This window comes from Triturus cristatus, chromosome 3_1 (assembly GCF_964204655.1).
Source record: "Triturus cristatus chromosome 3_1, aTriCri1.1, whole genome shotgun sequence".
Taxonomy (NCBI): domain Eukaryota; kingdom Metazoa; phylum Chordata; class Amphibia; order Caudata; family Salamandridae; genus Triturus; species Triturus cristatus.
In genome coordinates this window covers 1,161,167,874-1,161,191,122 of record NC_140583.1, presented here as the reverse complement: position 1 = coordinate 1,161,191,122, position 23,249 = coordinate 1,161,167,874, and the positions used below count along the sequence as shown (strand labels likewise).

General features: G+C 44.3%; 1 protein-coding gene across 7 annotated transcripts in view; it reads right to left on the bottom strand.

Annotated features, from left to right (window-relative positions):
• The window catches only part of LOC146861709 (zinc finger protein 425-like), a 281,372-nt gene that overhangs the window by 198,424 nt on the left and 59,699 nt on the right, over window positions 1-23,249 (bottom strand). For all 7 annotated transcript variants that reach the window (XR_014979015.1, XM_085646056.1, XM_085646057.1 and 4 more), the window contains exon 3: window positions 16,093-16,203. Coding sequence is in view for 6 of the 7 variants with exons in the window: in XM_085646056.1 (XP_085502182.1) it covers window positions 16,093-16,203 (111 nt within the window). In the remaining variant the exon portion in view is untranslated. The remainder of the gene's footprint in view (window positions 1-16,092; window positions 16,204-23,249) is intronic.

The following is a 23,249-nucleotide window of genomic DNA, read 5'->3' as shown; positions in this document are numbered from 1 at the left end:
AACAAGGTAATTAGCGACTGCCAGCATTTGTGTCTCCAGTGAGGTACTTCTGTTTCTGTGCTAACCTGTTCTCTACACGTGCCTCACAACATCAATATCGCTTGGGACAAGTCTACATCTGTGTTGCATCTACATTTTATCTGCTACTACTTCAAGACACCTAAATGAGGCTGCGCAGAGTGAACCTAAGAGTTTGCTAAGTCTCTTGACACACTACTAGTGATTTTGCGCTGACTGAGCCTTCATGTACAGTAAGCCATTTACTTTGCTTCATTGGTATTGCGCAGAGTGTATGCTTGATAACTGCGTGCGTTGGAACAGACCTCACTACAATGACGCTGCCCAGATTGTGCGCTTAATTAATGCCTGCATTGGATCTGACCTCCCTACACATTGGGTCTTGAACCACCTCTTGCCAAGAGTCATGTTTCAAGCTGCTCTGGCAAAACCACACCGACTCCCTCATCTCGTCTGTGGTAGCGGTTGGAAGAATGAGGTCAGGTCCCAAGACGTGTCTGAGGCCACACAGCGGCTATGCCTTGCGTACCCCTGGGGCAAGGAGAGTTGAGACATTTATGGCACATGTTTTTTTCGCGTTTGCCCTTGTTTTCACTTAAATATTTATAACATTGCGTGTGGGGCATTTCTGGACAATTATTGTTTTTTTTTTTTTTAAATATTTTTTATTTGCATTTTCAACACCGAAACATAACAAGCATGTCAGAATGAATCGTCCAACACCATCTACCTCCGGCACTACCCTCCTCCCTCCATCCCCAGCGCCCCGCAGTGCCCGACAGTGCCATAATAGAGAGGAAAGCACCCTCTCTCCTGTGCCTAAGACGCCTCCAACACCCTTCCACCCATCATGGAAGTGATCAAGCAGCCCCCCTCCCCCTTCAAAGCCCCCCATCCATGCCATGATATCGTCTCCACTTCCCCCACACTCTGGAAAACTTCTTCGGGCAGCCTCTCGCTGCATATGTCACTCGTTCAGCCGCCATATAGATGTCCATCCCCCTCCTCCAGTCAGCAAGCCTAGGGGGGTGAGGGGCTCCCCATTCCCGCGCCACATCCCTTTTGGCCACCATTAATGCTAGTGTCAGGAAGATGAGGTGGGGCCGGGTCAGATCTATATCGTTCGCTATCCCCAGTAGAACTAATTTAGGGTCCATGGGCAGTGGCTCTTCAAGAATGTCCCCCAGTTCTGTTATTATCCTTGCCCAGTACCTTCGGAGAACCTCACATTCCCAAATGGTGTGGTAGGAGTTGCCCTCGGTATGGCCACACCGTAAGCAACTAGGGTCGATGGCCCACCCCATCCGGTGTAGGCGGAGTCTATCATAGTAGACTCTGTGGAGTATCTTGAGTTGGATAAGTCTGAGTCGAGATTTGATCGCCACCTCCCTAGGGTGCATTAGGGCAGTTTCCCAATCAAGTGTGTCCATCTCCTCCACGTTCGCCTCCCAAACCATCCGCAATTTCACCAGTCCGTCTGGGATGTTATTAATAAGGGTTTTGTATGTCAGGGAAACCAGCTTGGCCTGCACCTGCTCCTGTAGCAGGCGGCCTTCCAGTGGGGCATATTCCGGCAGGGGGTCCGCTAGCGCCCCCTCTGCCTGCCATGCGTGCCATATTTGCGCATATTTGAGGAACTGAGTGGCATGCAGGCCGAACTCTGCCTCCAGGTCCTGGAAGGACTTCAGGGCACCCCGGCGCTGGAGGTCTCCCAGCACCGAAATGCCGATATCGTCCCACCGTCAGAAGCCTTTCAGCTTATGCAGCTCCTTTAGCCACGTACACTGCCAGAGTGGGGTTTGTCGCGATGGTTTGTGCCACCACCCGATGCGTCTCGTCGCCCTATCCCAGCTTTCCACCGTCACTTTTGTTGCAGACAGAAGTGCTGCCCTCCCCTTCCCTCCATAGATATAGTGCAGGCAGGATCGGCCGGCTAGCTTCCCCCTCTCCAACCTATACGTAGGGTGATCCGCCGGTGCATGTAACCAGTCATTGATGGGGACTAGATGTTCCGCCCAGTAGTATGCCTCCACGTAGGGGAGGGAAATCCCGCCATTGTATTGGTTTCTCTGGAGGGTCTCCAACGCTATCCTAGGCTGTTTCCCCAGCCAAAGCAGCTCCCTAAGGCCCTCATTTATTTCCTGGAAGACCTGACGCGGAAGGGGAAAGTATTCATTTTGGAGCACATAGTGAAGCCGCGGCAGCGTGATCATTTTATACATCGCCGCTCGCCCCAGCAGAGTAAGTGGGAGTGTCTTCCATCTACCTGCCTCCTCCTTAAAGTTCAGCAGGACCCTCTGGATGTTTTCTTTATAGGAGATAGCCCTGTTTTTCGTTATGTAGATTCCGAGGTAGAGAAACCCTTCCGCGGTCACCCGTAACGCCTCAGGTATAGCCGAGCCCAGGTCTCCCTCTCCGGGATTGTACAATACCGACTTATGCCAATTTACAGTGTAGCCTGAGCGCGACCCATACCGGTCCAGCCGTGCGAAGAGGCGCGGCACCGACGTTTCAGGGGAGGTAACATACAGGAGAATGTCATCCGCATACAGCGATATTTTCTCCTCACTCCCCTCTCCGACGCGAATTTTAAATCCCGCGATCTGCCCATCCTGCCGCACCTCACACGCCAGCACCTCTATGGTAAGGGCAAATAGGAGCGGGGACAGGGGGCAGCCCTGACGGGTCCCCCGACGTATCGGGAATTCCTCCGAAAACATACCATTGACTTTGACCCTCGCTCGCGGGTCCGCGTATAGAAGCGTAATCCATTGCCGAAACTTCGGGCCAAACCCAAACTTCAACAACACGCTATCTAAGAAGGGCCAATGCACTGCGTCAAACGCCTTTTCCGCGTCTAGGGAGAGAAACACATGGGGTTCTTCTCGCGCGCACACCTCCATCAGCCAGTTGTGTGTCCTCCGTAAGTTGTGTCTAGTCGCCCTATCTGGCAGGAAACCGGTCTGGTCCAAATTAATTAGACCAGGGACCACCCTGCGCAGTCGGAGGGAGAGTATTGTCGCCAGAAGTTTCACCTCTACATTCAACAGTGATATAGGGCGGTATGACGAGCACTCCTCCGGCGGTTTGCCCTGCTTATAGATAGGGACTATCGTGGCCATACGGAGAACTAACGGAAGCATCCCTTCTTCCAGCGCCCCGTTGAATAGCGCCAGTACATGTGGGGCGAGGAGGTCTGCCGTTTTTTTAAAGAATTCTGCAGGGAACCCGTTAGGACCTGGGGACTTTCCCGGGCGGAGCCTGGCGAGTGCCTCCCGTACCTCAGTCACTGTGAGCTCTGTCTCTAGACTTTCCCGGTCTATCTCCTCTAACCTGGGAGTCTCAACCTCCTCTAGATATTGGCTGATTTCTGCTGTCGTACCTAGGTTTCGGGCCTCATAGAATGCTTCATAATAGTCTGCAAAGGTCTGTGCTATCCGGGCGTCGGTTCTACAGGGCCGGCCATCGGCCCCCAGCACCATGTCCACCCACCTCGTCTCCTGTTCTCTGCGGCTCAACCACGCCAACAGTTTCCCGGATTTATCCCCTACATCGTATAGGCGATGCAGGGTAGCTAGTGCCTGGGTCCTGGTCTCATTACTCGTTAGGTCCCGATATCGCTGCTGTGCGCCTAGCAGCCTTCGGAGCGTGGATTCCCCCCCCCCCCCCCCCCCGACATATTGCTTTTCCAGGTCTAAAACACGCCGCTCAAGGACCATAGTGTCTTCCCACTGCCTTCTTCTGTCCCCCGCTATCCTGCTTTGTATTTTATCTCGAAGCACTGCCTTCATGGCCTCCCAGATCGTCACCCTTGAGTCCACCGAGCCCAGATTATCCGCCAAATATACTTTCACGTCTGCCCTGAAGCCCTGCAATAACTCCTTGTTTTGTAAGTCCCAGGCCGCCTGGACAATTATTGATGGTCTCTTCAAAGACATTGGCAGTTTAACGGCCTCTTTGCATTTGAAGATTCAAGCGCGACCATCTTCCAGCGCGCGCACTTACCTGTCTTTTGCTGCCTTCCATGGAGCCCCTGTGACGTATTGCCTTCCTTGAGGGATCTTCAGATGCCGTTTAATGTTGGGGAGCACCTGGGCGCTGGGAGCCACCCGGCGCGACATTCTCAATGTGTAGCCATCTTATGACTGGCAATTCCTCAATACAATTGCAAGTGCTCTATTCCGGTTTTGCCAACCACTTTTTCGTCAGTTGAGACATTTTAAATAAAGTTAATTGAAGCTTTAGCCTATCAGGAACGCCGTCGTGGGAGCAAGAATTACACGCTCTCTTTGCCTGTTTGCCTGCTCGTGGATTTTCATGAGGATTGAGCTCTATCCAGTGACAGAGTCTATTTGTCTTCTTTTCGTTCCACATCAGCATTTTAGGAAACTGCAACATGAAGGAATTTCTTTTTTCTAATGGGCAAAACATACTTGGAAGGTTTATCGGAGCACATGTGACTTTAAAAAAACCAACAGTGACTCGTTTTTTTTGGAGGTGGCATTCTTTTCTCGAGTGCAGTATTGTTAAAAAATTGTGAAATCTGGTTTTCATACATTTCTTTTTCACTGCTCTGTGTTACGCTACCATCTAGTGATATTTTCTCACATTACAAGCTTGAAGCTCCATGCCAATGTCTCACCATTCAGTATTTGTATGCAATTTTGAAGGTCTAATTTATTACAGTTTACAGTGATTCACTCAATTTACAGTTTACAGTGATTCAACCATGTTAAGGACGTTTTTAGTCTTCTTTGCACGGTGTAAAGCATGGGTCTACCCTATTGCTACAGTGCATGTCAACAGACCTCCACACAAGGTCGTTGTTTCTTGTTTTGTTGCCCTACACAGGGTGTGTTGTGGTTAACTCTACATTTTCTAAAACTGCTCAGTGACTTTTTAATAGTGTGACAAGTGAAGCTACAGAACCAGTTAGGTTGCTTTTTCGTTTCATGTGAGCAGTGTTTACTATCTCTTTTTCGCAAGAGTTTTAGTCCTGTCACACAGTGCACAATGTCTGTCCCTCAACATGAGTTGTCTTGCAGGGGTTTTAGTCCTGTCATTACAGTGCACATTGTCCTTACCTCCACACGAGGTGTCTCGCAAGGGTTTTAGTCCCGTCACTATGGTGCACATGTCCTATACAGGGTGTGTTTTTGGGTTCCCCGCCCATTTGTTATAGTGCACAATGTTTATCGTTCCTGTTTTACAGTGCACAACATTTTAGTCTCCAGACGAGATTCCTTTGCACATTCGAATTGTTACCCTCATTGGGTGTACGGTTTGGGTTCCAGTCCCTTTACCATAGTGCAAGATTTACGTTTCACTGGGCGTTTGTTTTACTCTAAATTTTTAAGCTTTGTTTTATTGTCAACACTATAGCCCAGTGCTGTTCTCTATTTATTATTCAGTCTTCTTTACATGATGGAGAAGTGTGAGTTATCATTTGTATTTCTCTTCTTCTCTGTTTTCTTGTTTCCTCCTGCTCCGACTTGCTTCTCGCATACCTTTCTGGCCAATGGGTGTGCAGGTGGCAGTCATTGATGGTTTTTCTCTGTCTTTTTCTTTATTTGGTTATATGAAGAAGGGAGGATGGTTAATGGATTCTGTTTTGTTCTTAATTCTATTGTCTCCCGCTACTCTTCTTGTCTCTCCCTGGCTCGCTCTACTCGCTTCCGCTTATCCAGCTTCTGTTTTTTTTCAAGTTATCCGCTATGGTGTTCTTTTCTCTTTTCCTTTTTGGAAGAAAGGGGGATATGTTATATCCTGGCTTCTATGTGTACATGCTCTGCCAGTGAGTTCCTCCTAGAATGATGTCATATGGAATGTTGGGGGTCAGAGACGTCAGTTGGAGAAGAGCTGAGCAGCATGCTGGCTGCTCCTGGTGGGGCAGGTCCTGGACTTGACATCTGGACCTGTAACCTTTACAATAAATACTCCTGAATAACTACCATCTGTCTGGACCAAGTTACTACAGTGTCCTTGTGTAACGTGACTGGTGCTCATGTAAAGCGCTCCAATACCTTCGGGTCGAGTTCGCGTGATATAAAACTGCAAAACAAAACTGCTGCTTTAGAAAAACATTTTATGCTTTAAAAAATGTTATCTACTTGGCAAAACAGAAAAACGGTGGCCACTGGTCCCGGACCCATTCTAAGGTCTATTCTCCAACCGCCCCCCCTTCCCCTCCGCTCCCGCAGAACGAGTGCCCACACAGTTCACAAAATGGAACCAAGGAGACACCTTCCACTTTGCAAGTCAGTTACCACCTCCATTGAGGTGTCTCTAAGTTATGAATTTATTGGGAGTGAATTTCCATTCATATATATACCATTGTGACGCCCAACTAGCAGTAGATGCCCCTTTCAATCCCACTCCTAATTGAAAATGGAAAATGGATCACAAAACTCATTGGGTTTAGTACATAAAAATAAAAAACATTTTGCAGTTGCAATTCCTGTGATTTTGTGAGCCGCAGGGTTTGTAATAGGTTTGTGTGAAATTTATGTAATTTACTTTTGCATAAATACAGCAAAATTATGTGTTATTGCGCGAGATGCGAATTCATCATTTAGCATCCATTTGGCTCCAAGTGCGCCTTACATCGCTTTGTGACGTAGGAACACAGTTTGCGCTTAAAGGATAGTGCAAAAAACGAAAGTACCATGAACAACAGCCACTCATGCTCTGTTGTTCCCGTTCATTCACGGTAATTTATTCTTTTATTTTTTATCGCGAATGTCATAGAAGTATATGAAGTGGGGTAAATGCGTAATTTAGGGAATTTCACAAAGCAAACATCGCAAATTTACCAAATTACGAAAATTATGCCAGCGTAATTTCAATTTCACATAGGCATAGTTCGCCTTTAGTAAAGGCCTTTGCACATCTAGCCCAATGAGTATTGTGATTCCCACAGTCAAAGTATTCACGGTACCACTCTCCAGAGGTCTGAATGAGTGAAGTACTCTTTTTATACAGGAAGTGCATTAACCTACCGAGCGTGCTCGCTATCTGCCGCTAGTGTCAACATCTCCCATGTTTGCAGGGTATTTCTCTGATGAAGTCTGTTTCTCTCTGTGGGAGGTGACTGGACTTTTTAACGCAGTACCTGGACCCAGCGGCACTGGACAGAGCTAGGCGCTGTTCTCAGGGAGCGGGGGTGAGGGGGGCAGTCGGTGTCTGAGAGAGGACTGTTCTTCTCCGGCGCATGGACAGTCCCAGGGTAGGTTGCGTGCAGACTCCAGCCCTTGTATGGTCTGGAAGGGGTTGTGTGGGTAGTCTCGCCGTCCCGGCACAACAGTCCAGAGCCTGCTAACTGCCTGCTGACTAACCAGGCATGTGTACTTTAGCTCTGTATGCAGCCGGTCTTGTCCCAGCTGGGCCAACTCAGGGCCCGAACCTCACTGCAGAAACCCCAGGCGGGAGGGGGCGGTGCAGGCACAGCGGCGTAAATCAAGCCTGGGGATTTATGGGCCATTTTCGATCCCATCACTCCTCTCCCATCTTTAAAACAGAGCGACCTCATAAACCCGGGGTGTTGAGTGGTGGCAAAGAAAGAAATACACGTGATGATGCAATGAGCTGCATTAAAATATGAGGCTGTCTTTGCTGTGCAGCGCCCATTCCAAAAGAATGGGGCTACTGAGCATATTGTGGCACAGGACAGAGCGTATCGAGACAGGGAAAGGGGTGAGTAGGGGCATAGCTAACAATCATGCAGCAAGTGCATTAGGAACAGATTTGACATACAACAACAAGCGCGGCCGCGAAAGTTAAAGCGACAGCGCTAATTAGACAACGAATGTCAGGAATGCAGCTGGCATCCGGCCGCGCTGCTGCTCGCTCAGGAGCTCCCTAGGTCAGGGGAGTAAACATTTAGAGAGAAGGCAGGACATACATCCGCCTATAGCTAATTATGGGCTTTCAATTTTTGAAAGCCACACGCAATGGCCAATCACTTCAGCTTTTCTGCAAACTTGTGCGTGTGGCTTTTTTTAGGTACACATATGAGTTTGCTGAAAAGCTGAAGTGATTCCAAGAGGTCATTTTCTAGAGCACTGCATGCGCGCTGCGCTAGGCTCAACCTAAAAATGGGATACAGCATATTAAGACCCACACAGATGTGAGGCCTGAGAATTTCATGCGAAGTTTTTAGGTTGGAGGCAGTTTTAGGCCCCTGTAAGATCACATGCCTCTGCACAGAAATAGCGACGTTACATAGAACAATAAGTCTAGCAGAAACAAATAGGAACATTGTTCGCTAGAAGGTCAGGAAACATCTTGCGGTTAGTAAATTGAGCTACTGTATGAAACTTAAATCATATCTCCCTCCAGACTCAGGAAACCATCAGTGCTTAAGCACAGAGGTTACAGAAATAGGCTACCACAATCTCCATCTACCAGAAAGATGGGTAGAGGTGCGGGAATCACGTTAGGGCCCGTTTCCTTTGTAATTGTGCTGCTAGTACATGCATCCATTGATTATGTACGTTTACAGGATGGACCGACCCAGGTGCACATCCTGCCTCTGAACATGGCGACGCAAATGCCCGCCTTTGGCGGAAACCATATTTCACACTGAACATCTAGCCTGGATAGAAGAAACCACGTACAAAAGGTAAGATAAGCGTAGCCAATCCGCATCGAGCAAGATATAATCACTTGCTGTGCAGAAACACTAATATATCAGTAATGTTAATATTGTTTATGTTTCAAGAATAGAAAACCCACAGAGGGGGTTTCCACTAATCATGCGATATACACCTATATGTGCTTTTGTTTCCAAGAAATTTCTATATCCACTGATGCTATCTTGTATGTCCTGGGTGAACTATGCTTATGCAAGTGATGTAGCCTTTTCCTTCGTGGTTTGGGAAATAAATATGGTTGCTTTTGACCTTGAAACCTCAGACAAAGTTGCCTCTCCACGGAAGTGAACTGATCTTTCCCATAGTGACACACCTTCACTGCATTATTGTAATAAACCCACATTGATGTGTCAATTTGTTTTCTTGGTGTTTGTTCAGCACATTTTCCCTCTTACAGCCATTTATAAATGGAAAGGGTCCCAGAGAACCACTTAACCTTTGTGAATGTTTCAAAAATGGATTTTAGGAGTAAGCAGTAATCCATAGGTTAGTTTGCAAAATTCCTTTCCAGTCGGGGCGCAAATTGTGGCCACTTTCTGCAAACGGAAAATTCATACATCAGGCCAAATATTTGGAGCGGGACAGATTTTGGGAAGTAACTAATCCTGTGTAAGAATTGTTTTTGATGGCCTAATAATTAGGAAAACAAAAGGAGAGAAAGGGTATTGTTGCTTGGGGTACTCCTAGTGCCCTAGAACAAATTAAACAAACAAAAGAAGGAGTAAACCCTCAAAAATGATTTTGATGCTTAAAAAATGGAGAGGTGCACTGAGAACAGAAAAGCAATTCCTTGTCTTCTAGAAGACCCCTCACTCACCAACCTGGTTGGTGACATGCTTCATCATAGGGGTCCCACCCGGACAACCGAGTGTCATCCGGGTGTGCTGCGACACCTGATTACAGTGGAGCTGGTTTCAATTTTTTGATGTGAGTGCAAGTGCAAGTGCAAGGTAGTGAATTAAAAATTGGTCAGTATTAACTCTCTTTCAAAAAAATTCTTTAATCGTGGAGCTACTGGACAATGTTAAAAGGATTAGACGTGATACCATACCAGGTTAAATTGACCCGTGGAATCATCAAAAAGTGAGGTGATAAATGGTGGAAGTAGGTCTACATGTTTCAACCTTGGCGGAAGGTATCCAGGTTTTCATCAGGACCAGAGCTAGCCAGGGCGGTCTACACACGCTAAGGTGTACCCTACCCTTTGTTAGAATGTAAAAAATCCTACTGTATTGTCAGCAGGACAATCCTTGCTCGAATTTCGTAAGGAAAAAATACCTGTTGGAAAAAAGAGAAGGAAACAATATATACACACCTGTATATTTTCTGTGCACATCATAGTTTCAAGCTCCTCTCAATCATCAAGCAATAGTGGAATGTTGTCGTACATAACTCAACACAACAGTCATACTATATTGCCACCTTCAATGAGTGAATATGACCGTGTTCAAAGGTGTTTCGCAATAAGTCAGACTCTCCAGGATTTCGCGATTTCGCGATTTGCAAAATAATCGCGAAATCGGCACATTTGTAAAAAGACCGCGCTTTTTACAAAAGTGCCCGCGAAATCTGGGCTGGGCGGCAGAAAGCTTTCAGAAGAGGAAATTCCTGCAATTAGTTCACAGCAACAATGTGCAGGCAGCAAGGGCGGCGTTTTTTACTGTCACCTCCTGCTGCCTCCAAGATAAAGGTCAAGTTAAGGGGCCATCAGGCGGCTCCTTTTGATCCTATATCAAAAGGAGTAATGTTATTATTAGTTGAGCCCAAACAGCTGTTCTGTGGCATTTCGACATTTAGCCGTGGTCACCTTTTTCTCAATGAAAACTCTTCTGTAAATCGATTAAAGCATGATTTATTTACTAAAAACCACGAAAGTATTCAGAATTATGCAGCAGTAAGCATTTCCCACTGTGTTTGTTTAGTATCCCTTTTGTATAACATTCTTTCCTTTTGGAGAATTGCTGCTGTGAGCACTGCCTATCAAAGTGCAAGTGAACCAAGGTCCACACTTAGCAGGCGTTGAGAAGTGTTATTTCACCGAAAATATCCTAATCATAAAAACGATTAAACCATAATTCAAAATATTTTAATTCCTTGATCTTCGTAGATAAAACGTTTTTTGATGGTGTTTGGTCAAGCAATGTGCAGTATGACGCACAATCTATTTAATTTAGAAGATGCCGCTTTCACCTTAACGAGGAAAGTAGTTTATAATATAATGTGGTTGTGTGACATTACCATGTAATAAACACACAAACCAATAACAGGTCCAGTCAGACTCATATAAAAACCTTTAGCTCAGTCCTGGCTAGCTGTGCACGTGGCCTGGAACCTCACTTAAATACAAATACAACGGAGCAGGGCCGGCTTTAGCACTGGTGGCGCCCTGTGCGACAATGATTTTTGATGCCCTCTCCCTCAATGACCACCTCCGCAATGGATTCCCGCACTACCACCCTTCTACTGTCTTTATAACCGCTCTCTCTCAGTTGCATTAAATTAGTTTTATAGTGTCACTCATAAAAGTGAAGGGTCTCAGAGCACTTTACATTGCACACACATTACAGAGACAATCAATCATGTATAACTCAATGTAAAGGGAACGTTACATAAGACGGAGGACTACAAGGGGTGGGATTTATATGTCATCCTTACTGCTAGGCAGTATAGTCTAGGGGGGCTTGGTCTGAAGAAGCACAAACTCAGAAACGTAACACCATGGTTGGGGGGTTCTCTTTAATAAATAGAAATTACTTCTACCAAATAAACCCTTTGTGAAACATTAGGATAATACAAGCCTGGGGAAAAAATCAATACGCTCTAATCTATACTTGACGTCTGCATTTCAGTTCTTTGATGACAGTTAGTAGCTCACTGTTTTACATCAGGAGTTTAACTTGTAAACAGCAAGTAACATAAGAAAGTCTATGACACAATCAGTAACTAACTGATCTATTTAGGTTATATTCACTTTGTGATTTGCATGGTACACATTCTTTGCAGCAGGCATATTAACCCTCTGCACTTCCTTATGAGGAATCAAAACTTTCAACAGTTAAAACTTCCACTAGACAAAACTACAGTCTCTTTCCAGGAAGAACATTAATTACTGGAGTTTTTGACTTTGTCAGTCCCTTTATGTATGTAAGTGCATGCACTGTAAGAATGTCAGATGTGTTAGTCTGTTCAAGTATTTACAAAAATAACAATTTAAATAGTACTTTATTTCTTTTATAGTGCTACACATCCTAATGCAGGGTGTCAGAGCGCTTTACAAAACATACACATTAGACATTGATAATAAATCATGTAAGTGTGTAAATCATTGTACAAGATGTCTTACATGAGGCAGTGAGGGTTATAAGGTGTAGGAGTCAGGTCCTTCACAGCTCACTGTGCTATATCAGAAGGATTTTAATTTATGAACTGCAATTAACAAAAAGATCTATGTTCAAAGCAGCAACTTACATACCTAGTTCCATACAATAAAAATCTCTGATCTGCATGTTACGTGATGTGCTTCGCAGGAGACACATTAACCTTCTATACTACTTTGATGCAAATCTGGGCCTACACAAAACACAGATCTCTCCAACAAATGCTTTAACCTCCAGAGTTATCTCACCATTATTATTATTCCCTGAGATTTACCAGGCACCTCTGTAGCAGATGCCTTAATCCTATAAAATATTTTAAAATGCAACTTTGCAACCAATTGAGCAGTAGAGATTAACTGCCATGCTACTCCTTGTTGCAAATTTCTTTGTGGTAAGGCTTTGAAAGAAAAATGTTATTAGTTGAGGCCCAGCTTTTGTGTTGGGATTGCACTACTTATTTGGCACAAGCCCAAAGCAAAATCTTATTTGTTAAATCTCATAATGTGCTTAAATGTACTCATGATGTACCTGATAAACATGTGTGTGAGGTTTTAATATCTTATGTCACTTCCAGAGAGATCACTTCCTGTGATTCCACGTGCAATGCCACTCGTGCTGTGGTGGCACGCGCTATGATGTCACTTGCACACTACCTAACTTGGTTAGTCCGCCCACTTCTTTTTTTTAGTACTTGTGCCCTGGAGGAGGGGCTGGTGGTAGGACGAAGGTGGGATCAGTCAGTATAATCATGTGTGAAACTTGTTTACTGCACAGTTTTAGGTGCATGAGCAGCCGGGAGAGAATGGAATTACAGCAAACCATGGTGTAGGCCTGTAAGCAGGGTCGGTGGTGGGCACTTAGAAGGGTTGATGCCACTGGTCAGGGTAGGGGTGCCTGCACCCTGTTCTGGGGCGAGAGTAGACAGGAAGTGGGGAGAATTATTGGTCACCAAGGAATCCTCTCCCTTCTTGTTTCGGGACCCAGCAAGGGTGCATTTAGGCTTGCAAGAGTGTCTTAGACTCTTGCAGGAACGCCAATTTAAAAGCAGAGAGTTATGATTAGCCCTGGGCTCTTTATTTCTCTTGGGCACTTCAGCTCCTGCGGAAGTTAGAGTCCAGCAAGTTCTCTGATTGGCTGCCAGCAACATGAGAAATGTGTTTCTGCCAGCTATTACAGGACTAGGGGATTTAGCATAGCAAACAAATACTCTCAGACACTTTACACATGCCTATTTGAAAGTGGAATGCTATGCTAAAACAGTTTTCTTTGATGTAAGAGTGAAAAGGAATGATTTAGAGTAAAAAAAAAGTGCCGCACTAATGCCGCTAAATTTCAACTTTTGTGCCGCTAAATTTACATTTATGTGCCGCTAAATTTGCAAATCTATGCCGCAATATCCTGGGGGGTCTGAAAAGTAAACACCCGGCCGGGCATGCATTCACCCGTGATCACTCCGTGTATCAAATGAACCAGACAAGTGATAAAATGGCACTCACCAGGTAAGTACCGGGGTGCTCATAAAAACGTGACGAGTGGTCAGGTGTCTAGCACGAATGCCATTCGTCCCACACGAGAACAGACATAGCCAGTATCAATTCTGTACTGACGGTAGCGTGCTAAGTTACAATTAGAAGTGCTTCATAACACAGTATCACTCTCGGAGAAACATGCGTGCGTGGGCACTTCTAATTGTAACTTAGCACGCTACCGTCAGTACGGAATTGATACTGGCTATGTCTGTTCTCGTGTGGGACGAATGGCATTCGTGCTAGACACCTGACCACTCGTCACGTTTTTATGAGCACCCCGGTACTTACCTGGTGAGTGCCATTTTATCACTTGTCTGGTTCATTTGATACACGGAGTGATCACGGGTGAATGCAAGCCCGGCCGGGTGTTTACGTTTTGCGAAACACCTTTGAACACGGTCATATTCACTCATTGAAGGTGGCAATATAGTATGACTGTTGTGTTGAGTTATGTACGACAACATTCCACTATTGCTTGATGATTGAGAGGAGCTTGAAACTATGATGTGCACAGAAAATATACAGGTGTGTATATATTGTTTCCTTCTCTTTTTTCCAACAGGTATTTTTTCCTTACGAAATTCGAGCAAGGATTGTCCTGCTGACAATACAGTAGGATTTTTTACATTCTTACCAAGGGTAGGGTACACCTTAGCGTGTGTAGACCGCCCTGGCTAGCTCTGGTCCTGATGAAAACCTGGATACCTTCCGCCAAGGTTGAAACATGTAGACCTACTTCCACCATTTATCACCTCACTTTTTGATGATACCACGGGTCAATTTAACCTGGTATGGTATCACGTCTAATCCTTTTAACATTGTCCAGTAGCTCCACGATTAAATAATTTTTTTGACAGAGAGTTAATACTGACCAATTTTTAATTCACTACCTTGCACTTGCACTCACATCAAAAAATTGAAACCAGCTCCACTGTAATCAGGTGTCGCAGCACACCCGGATGACACTCGGTTGTCCGGGTGGGACCCCTATGATGAAGCATGTCACCAACCAGGTTGGTGAGTGAGGGGTCTTCTACAAGACAAGGAATTGCTTTTCTGTTCTCAGTGCACCTCTCCATTTTTTAAGCATCAAAATCATTTTTGAGGGTTTACTCCTTCTTTTGTTTGTTTAATTTGGCCTAATAATTAGGACAATTTTTACAAACCCCACAATTCGGTAACATAAAATGCTCCACCATCGAGCTTGGGGCTAAAAGGTGCTCCACGGAACTGAAAGAGGACTCCAGCTATCTTATTAAAAAAACGATAATACCTATAAAGTATTCAATAGAATGGAGGCACTTTTGTAACATTTGTGACCTAAAATGGAGACCAAGATAATCAAAACCTGTTGACAATCTGTAACCTTCTACCAGTGAGCTAGAAAGATGTTTTTGGGAGATTCCTCTTACCCACAATCAGAATTTTAAATTGAGGAGAATTAAGCTCGAGCTGTGTTCCTGGAAATCTCGACTTCCAATTCCGAGATCCTTAACAAAGAGAAATTCCACCGATTCAGCAATATTATGATGACCATACAAACCGGAGGATGGAAATAAAAGCAAAGACCCTAGGAAGTCCAGTGCTGAGACAGACACCTAAATAACCATTTCCACTCTATGTATGTTAGTGATGGATTGTAAAGTGAGGCTTTGACACAGAAGGCTCAATTAACAATTCATCTGGTTGTTTTCATTTACAGCAAGAAATTACACTCAATCCATCATGGATTTATATGGGGTAGGATAACCCTAAAAACTGGGTCGACTTTAAATTTGCTTGCAACAACATAATGCCAACAGCATATTCCACAAGGTCAAAGGAAGGCAGCATGAAAGGGTCCATGAACCTTTGGTGGCCCATTTGGCGGTGGGAGTCTGTTTCTACAATTGTGTGTTTACTACTCAGTTTGTAATTCCTAATTTGTTATTAATATAACTAATGCTGGTTCGAGTATCGAAGTAATTCCACCATGATTTCCCAGAGTCTCCGTTTTTTCGTCATACCCTCTGGGAGTCACAGATGAATCTACTACGGCAATATGGAACCAAATTACTGTGACCTAAATACAGCCTGCAAAAATATAGTATGCTATTATTTACAGAAAATAGGCCCTACAGTAATTAGTAGTAGAAAATCTACACCCGATGGAGCTATATTGTTGTAAACGATATTTAGGCCACAATATTTATGTCGGAATATATTTCGGTTATAAATATTCTGACACACAACCCACTGGTGCAGAGGAGTTGCACCAATTTACCATGTCATTGAGAAAATAAATAGAGATACTTTCCTCACATTGTAAACGAGGCTACTTATCTGGAGTGCAGAAGGAACCTCACAAAGGCTATGCGCTTTACACAGCAAAAAAGCCTAACTGTATTCTTACAATTTCAGCCCGTAACAATGTGCCAGGCACTACATATTTTCTTTTCAAAACAACGTGATGGGTGACAAAAATACAAAATATATTTTCTAATATGTTCAACCAATACCCTTGTCACTTTAACTTACCTGACAAACAATTTATACTGTCCTTCATGTCCACATCTTGAATATCCTTTGAGGATATGCGTTTCTTTTGTTTAGGTTTTAACGCAAAGATAGAGGTTGCAATTACAGGTCCTATTACGAAAAGAAAACAGGTCTTAATACAAGTTATTACAACTGTGGTATGGAAATCATTTACTGCATTGACAGTTAATTGTTTTCAAGAAACAAATACAACACCAAAGTAAATTAAAGAATGATAATACCAATTGTCTCTATAATGCCAATAGGTTAAAGCTCTGCAATTCTGAGATGGGGTTCTGATGTCACCAACTCTAGGACGGCATAAGAAGCCACAACAGCAGTCACAAAATATCTTTTATGAACAGAAGGTTTCAGCAAGGTGTGCTACTGTTACATCGGAGTTACTTCAAGAGACTTTCTATTGTAAGTACACTGTGAGTATGTACCTCGCAACCAGGTAAGAACATCGTTTTAGTGTACTTCCTCCCACAGCACCTGGGGCACCAACTGGACACAAGGGAAATTCAAGGATCTACAGTCACATCTAATCCACAATCAAATTTATGATGACTGGAGTAATTGCGGAGGAAATGCATTCAACTGGTTACATGTTATTGCATTTGCCAAAATATCACAATTCCGAAAAGATTCCAAAGGGACCTGCGGTCCCCCTAAAGTCTTATTCAGGCAAACAATTAGAGGAGTATGGGAGAAAATGGTACATGATTCTTTATAAATATTAGTTTGACCACAATATATTACAACTGAAGAGACTGCAAAGGAGGAAGATATGTTAAGTATTATTAGAGCAACGAAGGAGGTATTTACGCTCACATGTACTGAAATAATTTTCCGTCACAAACCCCGAGATTCACACAGTCACAGGGTTTCCAATGGCACAATGTGAATTAACCATGTATTGAACCCCTTCTGTGATAAGGAGAAACCGTTATGCATTGTTATGTTATGTTGTGTATCACAAAAAAGGTTGTGTGACTCACTGCAAATCGCGATTTACAAAAAGGTGTGAAATGGGTATCACTTTCTAATTGCGATTCACAATGGGATGGATTAATGGTTAGTGACCACAACTGCAGATGCAAACCACTGAAAAATGACTGACTTCAAAAGAGGTGGTAACTCAGTTATCAAAGGGGAAGATGTTCCCATTGGACAGTCTCCCATTCGTAAATTGATTTCACAGCCACAAAGGGAGAAAGTGAAGATGGGAAACATTATTATTTTTTTTTGCAGCACTTGTTTCTTGAAAAAAACTATCTCCTTTAAAGAATATGTTGCTTAGCCTGTAAGCATCTGTTTGTGCCATGTAGTGCAGTAGATTCACATGCTCTGCATACTCCTGCCATCTAGTGTTGGGTTTGGAGTTGTGCAAGTTGTTTTTCTAAGAGGAAGTCTTTTGAGTCCCAAGGTCGAGTCACTCCTCCTCTTGCTGATATTGCGCATGGGCATCAACTCCATTGCTAAGATTGTTTTCCTGCAGGCGGGTGAGAAAGGAGTGTAAAGTCTGTATAAGCAATGTGATGACTGTGCCAAATGTAAATGTATAATGCAACTGCGACGGTCACAGACGTCCAGGGAGGGTGCATGCGAATCTACAGCACTACATGTCACAAACAGATTCTTACAGGTTAAGTAACATATTACGTTCAATTGCATGTGTGGCTGTAGATACACATGCCCTGTATAGACTGTAAATCATTTCCTCCTCAAAAGTGGTGGTTAGCCTGTGGGTGTTGCAGTGGTTTACGTAGCACTGCCTGCCCTACATTGGCTTGTTGGCGAGCTAAAATATCCACACAATAGTGTTTGGTAAAGGTGTGTGGTGTGGACCATGTAGCTGCCTTACAAATGTAAGCTACGGGGATGTTTCCTAGCAAAGCCTTGGTTGCTTCCTTTTTGCAAGTGAAGTGTGCTCTGCGAGAAACAGGTAAAGGTATTTGGCCTTAAGGTAGCAAGTTTGAATACATTTGACTATCCATCCGGCTATGCCTGATATGGATATTGGGTTGTCTTTATGAGGTGACGAAAAGGCGACAAAGAGTTGTTTAGATTTTCTGAAAGTTTTTGTCCTACCTATGTAGAATATGAGTGCTCTTTTGACATCTAGTGTAGGAAGAGCTCTTTCCACAACTGCATCGGGCTGAGGAAAAAAAACTGTCAACTCAATGGATTGGTTGAGATGAAATTGAAAGACTACTTTAGGTAGGAATTATGGGTTGGTGCGAAGAACCACTTAGCCTCTATGTGTTTGAAAGAAAGGTTCTTGTAAGGTGAAAGCCTGAAGCTCACTAACAAACCTCAGTGAAGAAATGGCAACTAAGAATGCCACTACAAAAAATAAATTGAAGGGGGTATGAGTGTAAGGGTTCAAATGGGGGACCCAGGAGTCTGATGAGCACATTGTTAGGGTTCAAGGAGGGTGATGGAGGAACCCTTGGTCGAATAATTGAGTCCTTCCATGAAGGCTTTGATTACAGCAATTTTTAAAAGTGATAGATTATGTCTATTTTGGAGGTATGCAGCGACTGCAGCGAGGTGTAACGGTATGGCAGTGTATGCTAAATTTGGCTTCTGTAAATGAAGCAGGTAGCAGACAATGTTTTGCACCGTAGCTTTTTGAGGATCAATTTGTGTGAATTGACAGTAACAAGCTCATTAATTCCTTTTCGCTTCCTTGAGAATATCTATACATTCTGGTGGCAAGTCAAGGTAGCCCAACTCTATGATCTCAGGAGCCAAATTGCTTGGCTGAAAGTTTAAGTCTAGGTGCCCTATTTGTCCCTGATTTTGAGTGAGAAGGTCCGGCCTGCTGCGTAGCTTCTCGTGTGGAACTACAGAGAGTTCTAGAAGTGTTGCGAATCAAGGTTGTCACAGCCATGTGGGAGCTGCCAAGTTCATTGTAAGAGAAGTTCGCCTGAGCTTCCGAACCAGGAAGGGAAGTGGGAGAGGAGGAAAAGTGTAGGCAAATATCCCTGACCAACTCATCCATAGTGCATTGCCCTTGGATCGTGGGAGTGGGTACCTGGAGGCAAAGTTTGGGAATTTTGTGGTATCTGATGTGGCAAAAAGGTTGATCTGAGAGACCCCCCCCCCCCCCGTTTGGAAGTATGGGAAGAAGACTTGAGGGTGGAGTTCCCATTTGTGCTGTATCCTGCTAACAAAATCTGAAAAGTCGTTGTCTGTTCCCGGAAGGTGTTCCGTCAACAGGTAAATGTTGTGATGTAGAGCCCACCTCCATATGTTCTGAGACAAGTGTGATAGTTGTGAAGACCGTCTCCCTCCTGTGCCCTACCCTGTTTCTGTAGGCAATACATGGCGGTCATATTGTCCATCCGGACTAGGGCAACCTTGTGAGACAGGTGAGGAAGGAAAGCTTCCAATGCTAAGTAGATCGTCCGAAGCTTTAGGTAATTGATGTGTAGGGATTGATTTCTTGCATCACAGAGACCTTGTACTGTTAGGAGGTGTAGGTGAGCACTCCATCCCGAATGTGATGAGTCTGTGGTGAGAGTGATGTAGGGAACAGGGTCCAGAAAATGCCACCCTTTCAAAAGAGAGTTGTTGCTCCTCCATTGCAGAGAACGGCGAGTGCTGCAGTCTGTCAACACTAGATACTCCAGTTGACCCTGTTGAAGAAGTGGAATGACATCCTGGGAATTGGCCCTTTTGTGTGCAGTAGTTGCTACAATGGAGTCAGGTGGCACTTGACTCCGAACAAATAATGTGTCTGATGGTGCAGCCTTATATTTTATATCTATCCTAGGGGTAATAATCCTGGCACTAGCAGGGTCCTTAAAGAAGTCATCTGCGTGTCTCTTCATGCCGGGTAACATTGGCAGATACAGTGTGTCCCTGTGGGTAGAAGCAAATGTATCGAATAGGAAATCCTGCTCAAGGGGTTCCTTGTGGAGCTCAACATTATGGAAAGCTGTCGCTCTTGCAAAGACCTCCAGGTAGGAGGTTGCATCGTCGGAGAGGGGGGTTGGGGGGGACGAGCTGGCTACCAGTCGGGATCATTTGGTGTAGTGGGATCGGTGTCATACATATCCCATGGGTCAGGATACCGTAATGGCCCCCCTTACCCAACAGTGTACGATTGTGGTAACCCATGAGGGGTCCAGTGTATCATGAGTTGGTGACAATGGTTGAAGAGAATGAAGAAGGGGGTGGAAGTGGTGGTGAATATGTTGGAGGGGGTATAGGAGGTGGTTGATGGGGAGGGCTAGTAGCCTTATCCTTTCTTTCTGGGAGGAAGGGGTGAATCTAGTGCCTTCTCATATATCATATATATCATATCATATCATATACCTCCTTGGAGGTGGAGGAGAGAAGGTAAAGCAAGAATCCGACCAGTTTTAACTTGAATTTGAATTTTCCGCTGGCGAATGTCCATTTTTTACAGAATGGGTTCGAGAGGAGAAGTGGAAACTGATGATGTTCGAGGCTTTCGGCTCTGAAGATTTCAATACCGAGGGTATCAGTTTGGAAGTGTGAGACTTTATTGGAGCGAGGGAGATGGGGTCTGCTGGCAGGTCTGTACCAAAAGATTGAGGTTGGCGCTGAAGCATGCTGTCGGTCCCAAGAGGTCAATTCTGAAGGCTTGGCCTTGGGTAGTAATCTTTGGGCCAGACCCAGGAGTGAGGTGTCCAAAACGGTTTTTTGGGATCAGTCCATAGCCAAAAGGCAGTGGTGGTCCGGTGACCTCCAATAGTGGGACTACTGGAGCCGAAGAGTTTTCGGTCGGCTTGGATGGAGGAGCTGGGGCAGGGGTCACAGTACTCACGTGCTGGGCAGATAGGACTTCCTGCATCTCCAGGTCTACCTCAACATCAGAGGCCGAGCTTTCCACGATTGAGAAGGCCTCTTTTCCTCAATGGATGATTATTCTTGGGCGTGCTCTATGCCAAAGATGTCAGGATTGTCATCTGTGGCCTTTTATGACATTTCGAGACAACAAGTCTTTCAGGCCTGTAGGGTTTTCTTGGACTGAAATGCCTTAAACGCGTCAAGGACAGTAAAGAACCATAGAATCAAGCCGAGCAAAGTTGAAGCACAGAGCGAAGGCACACACGTCCGAACCTGACGGCGCAGAGAAAACAATCTAACTATGGAGTCAATAACTATGTGCAATATCACCGAGGGAGGAGTCACTCAACCTTGTGACTTGAAAAAAGTCTTTGAAGAAAAACAACTTTGAACCCAACACTAGATAGAAGGAGTATGCAGAGCATGTGTATCTATAGCCACACATGCCACCACACAAAACGTTTACCCTTTGAGAATGTAAACCCAGGGATGGTGGGCAGCTGTTACTTGCAATTCATGTGTTTATAGTCAATGGGGGAAGGCGGGGAGGATCCAAAGAATAGCCTGCTTAATTAATATTCATGAGGCAGGTGATTCTGAAACCCCTTGTGCCTGGTCATGTTGAAAAGCAATCTACTCATTCACAGGTAGCTTCACAAAACTACAGACAGGTCGCATACAGTCACAGAGCAATTTTCATCCATTATTTACCACCTTTTAGTACATAGAATCCCAAGTTCACAAATGGAACATGCATTGGATAAAAAATTATAAGACACTTAACAGGTATCGTCAGGTGGTCAATCAGAACAAATTGAGAAAACATGTTTCTTACAACTAAAAGAATGAAAACATCGATGACTAGGCAAAGGAATATTGCATGACTGGCACAACGTTAAAGAAAAACAGGTGTGAGCTAGAAGAGAAGATGGCTATCAAGTGTAGGAACTTCATAACGGATCTCAATGATAACTGTGTTAACAGCATACTACAAGAAACCCATGATTGAAGCAGCAGCTATTTTCACTCTAAAGAAAAAAGAAAGAAGGACCACCCTTCACAGCGGTTATCCAAAGAATTCCACGATGAGAGGTTACTTATGAGAGCATGGAGTAAATGGATGCAAAATCTATCTACTTAGAAATTCTAAGAGGCAAATGGAAGGTGTACAAACATTATCATCAAATCTGAAATCTAGAGGGTCAAAAATTGCCAAAGCATACTAGAGACTGAAAACTCACACCACTCCCTCCTTCAAAAAGCCAACGAATACAGGGTAAACTATGTAAAATTCTTGGTTTTCTTCCATAACAAAACAAAACATTAGACTGAACTAAGCTGATGCACAGCTATTCTTAAGACTTATCAAACTAGACAACTCATCACAAGAACGTCAGACATGAATGCCTCACAATACCCTCAAGCTGAACCCTCTAGAAACCAAATTTCTCAACATCTTACCCGACTCTGCAGTCCAGTTCAAGCTGGGCTGGATGCAACAAACTTAGTAGACTGAAAGTCAGTAATTGTGTGGAGTGCCACATCTGCAGCTTTATCCTTGACAAAATATTTCGGCGGATGGGATATCCGTCACCATTGTGACGGAGTAACCCGTCCGCCAAGATCTAAATCAGGCACTAACTGCTACAGACTCCTGATGTGTTTCTTTATTTTATCTTTCCTAAAATTGTGTTCCTGTTTACTACTGTCTGTCTCGTACTGCTCCCTCTCCCTTGGTGGGTTTGATTGCACCATACTAAATAAATGAATGTTTTTCTATTGAGAATGTGAGAAGTTGGCCTGGCATATGCTGTCCACTAGTTAAAAGGGGACACCTTGCACCAGTCCAATTCGACTTTTAAGGTGATAGGTTAAAAGACAACCTTTAAAGAAAGCTGTCCTAGTGGTAGCTGTGGCAAGCAGCCTTCAGGCTAAGTCTTGAAGGAGTGTTAAGCTTATTGTTTTACCATGGATAAACTCTTGAATGACCAAATAAAAGAGTAGTCCACACAGGTATATATTCAAAATATATGTATTTATTCTAAGAACAAATCCCACTAGTCTCTTGTGAGGCTGGAGGTAAGATACAATTCAATAAAGCATTTATAACAACAATAAATAGTACTGGAATCACAGGGCCCAAACCATATATTAAAAAAGTGGTATAAGAACAACGACAGTTCTGCAGACAGTGCCTAGGGCACTTAGGATCGCTGGCCCCTTACGAAACCACCCAAGGTAGTGAGAAAGGGGACCCACGGGAAGCGTGTGCAGTGTTTAAACTACAGTTGGGATCCCTATTAAACCCTATGGGAAATGTCGCGGTTGGA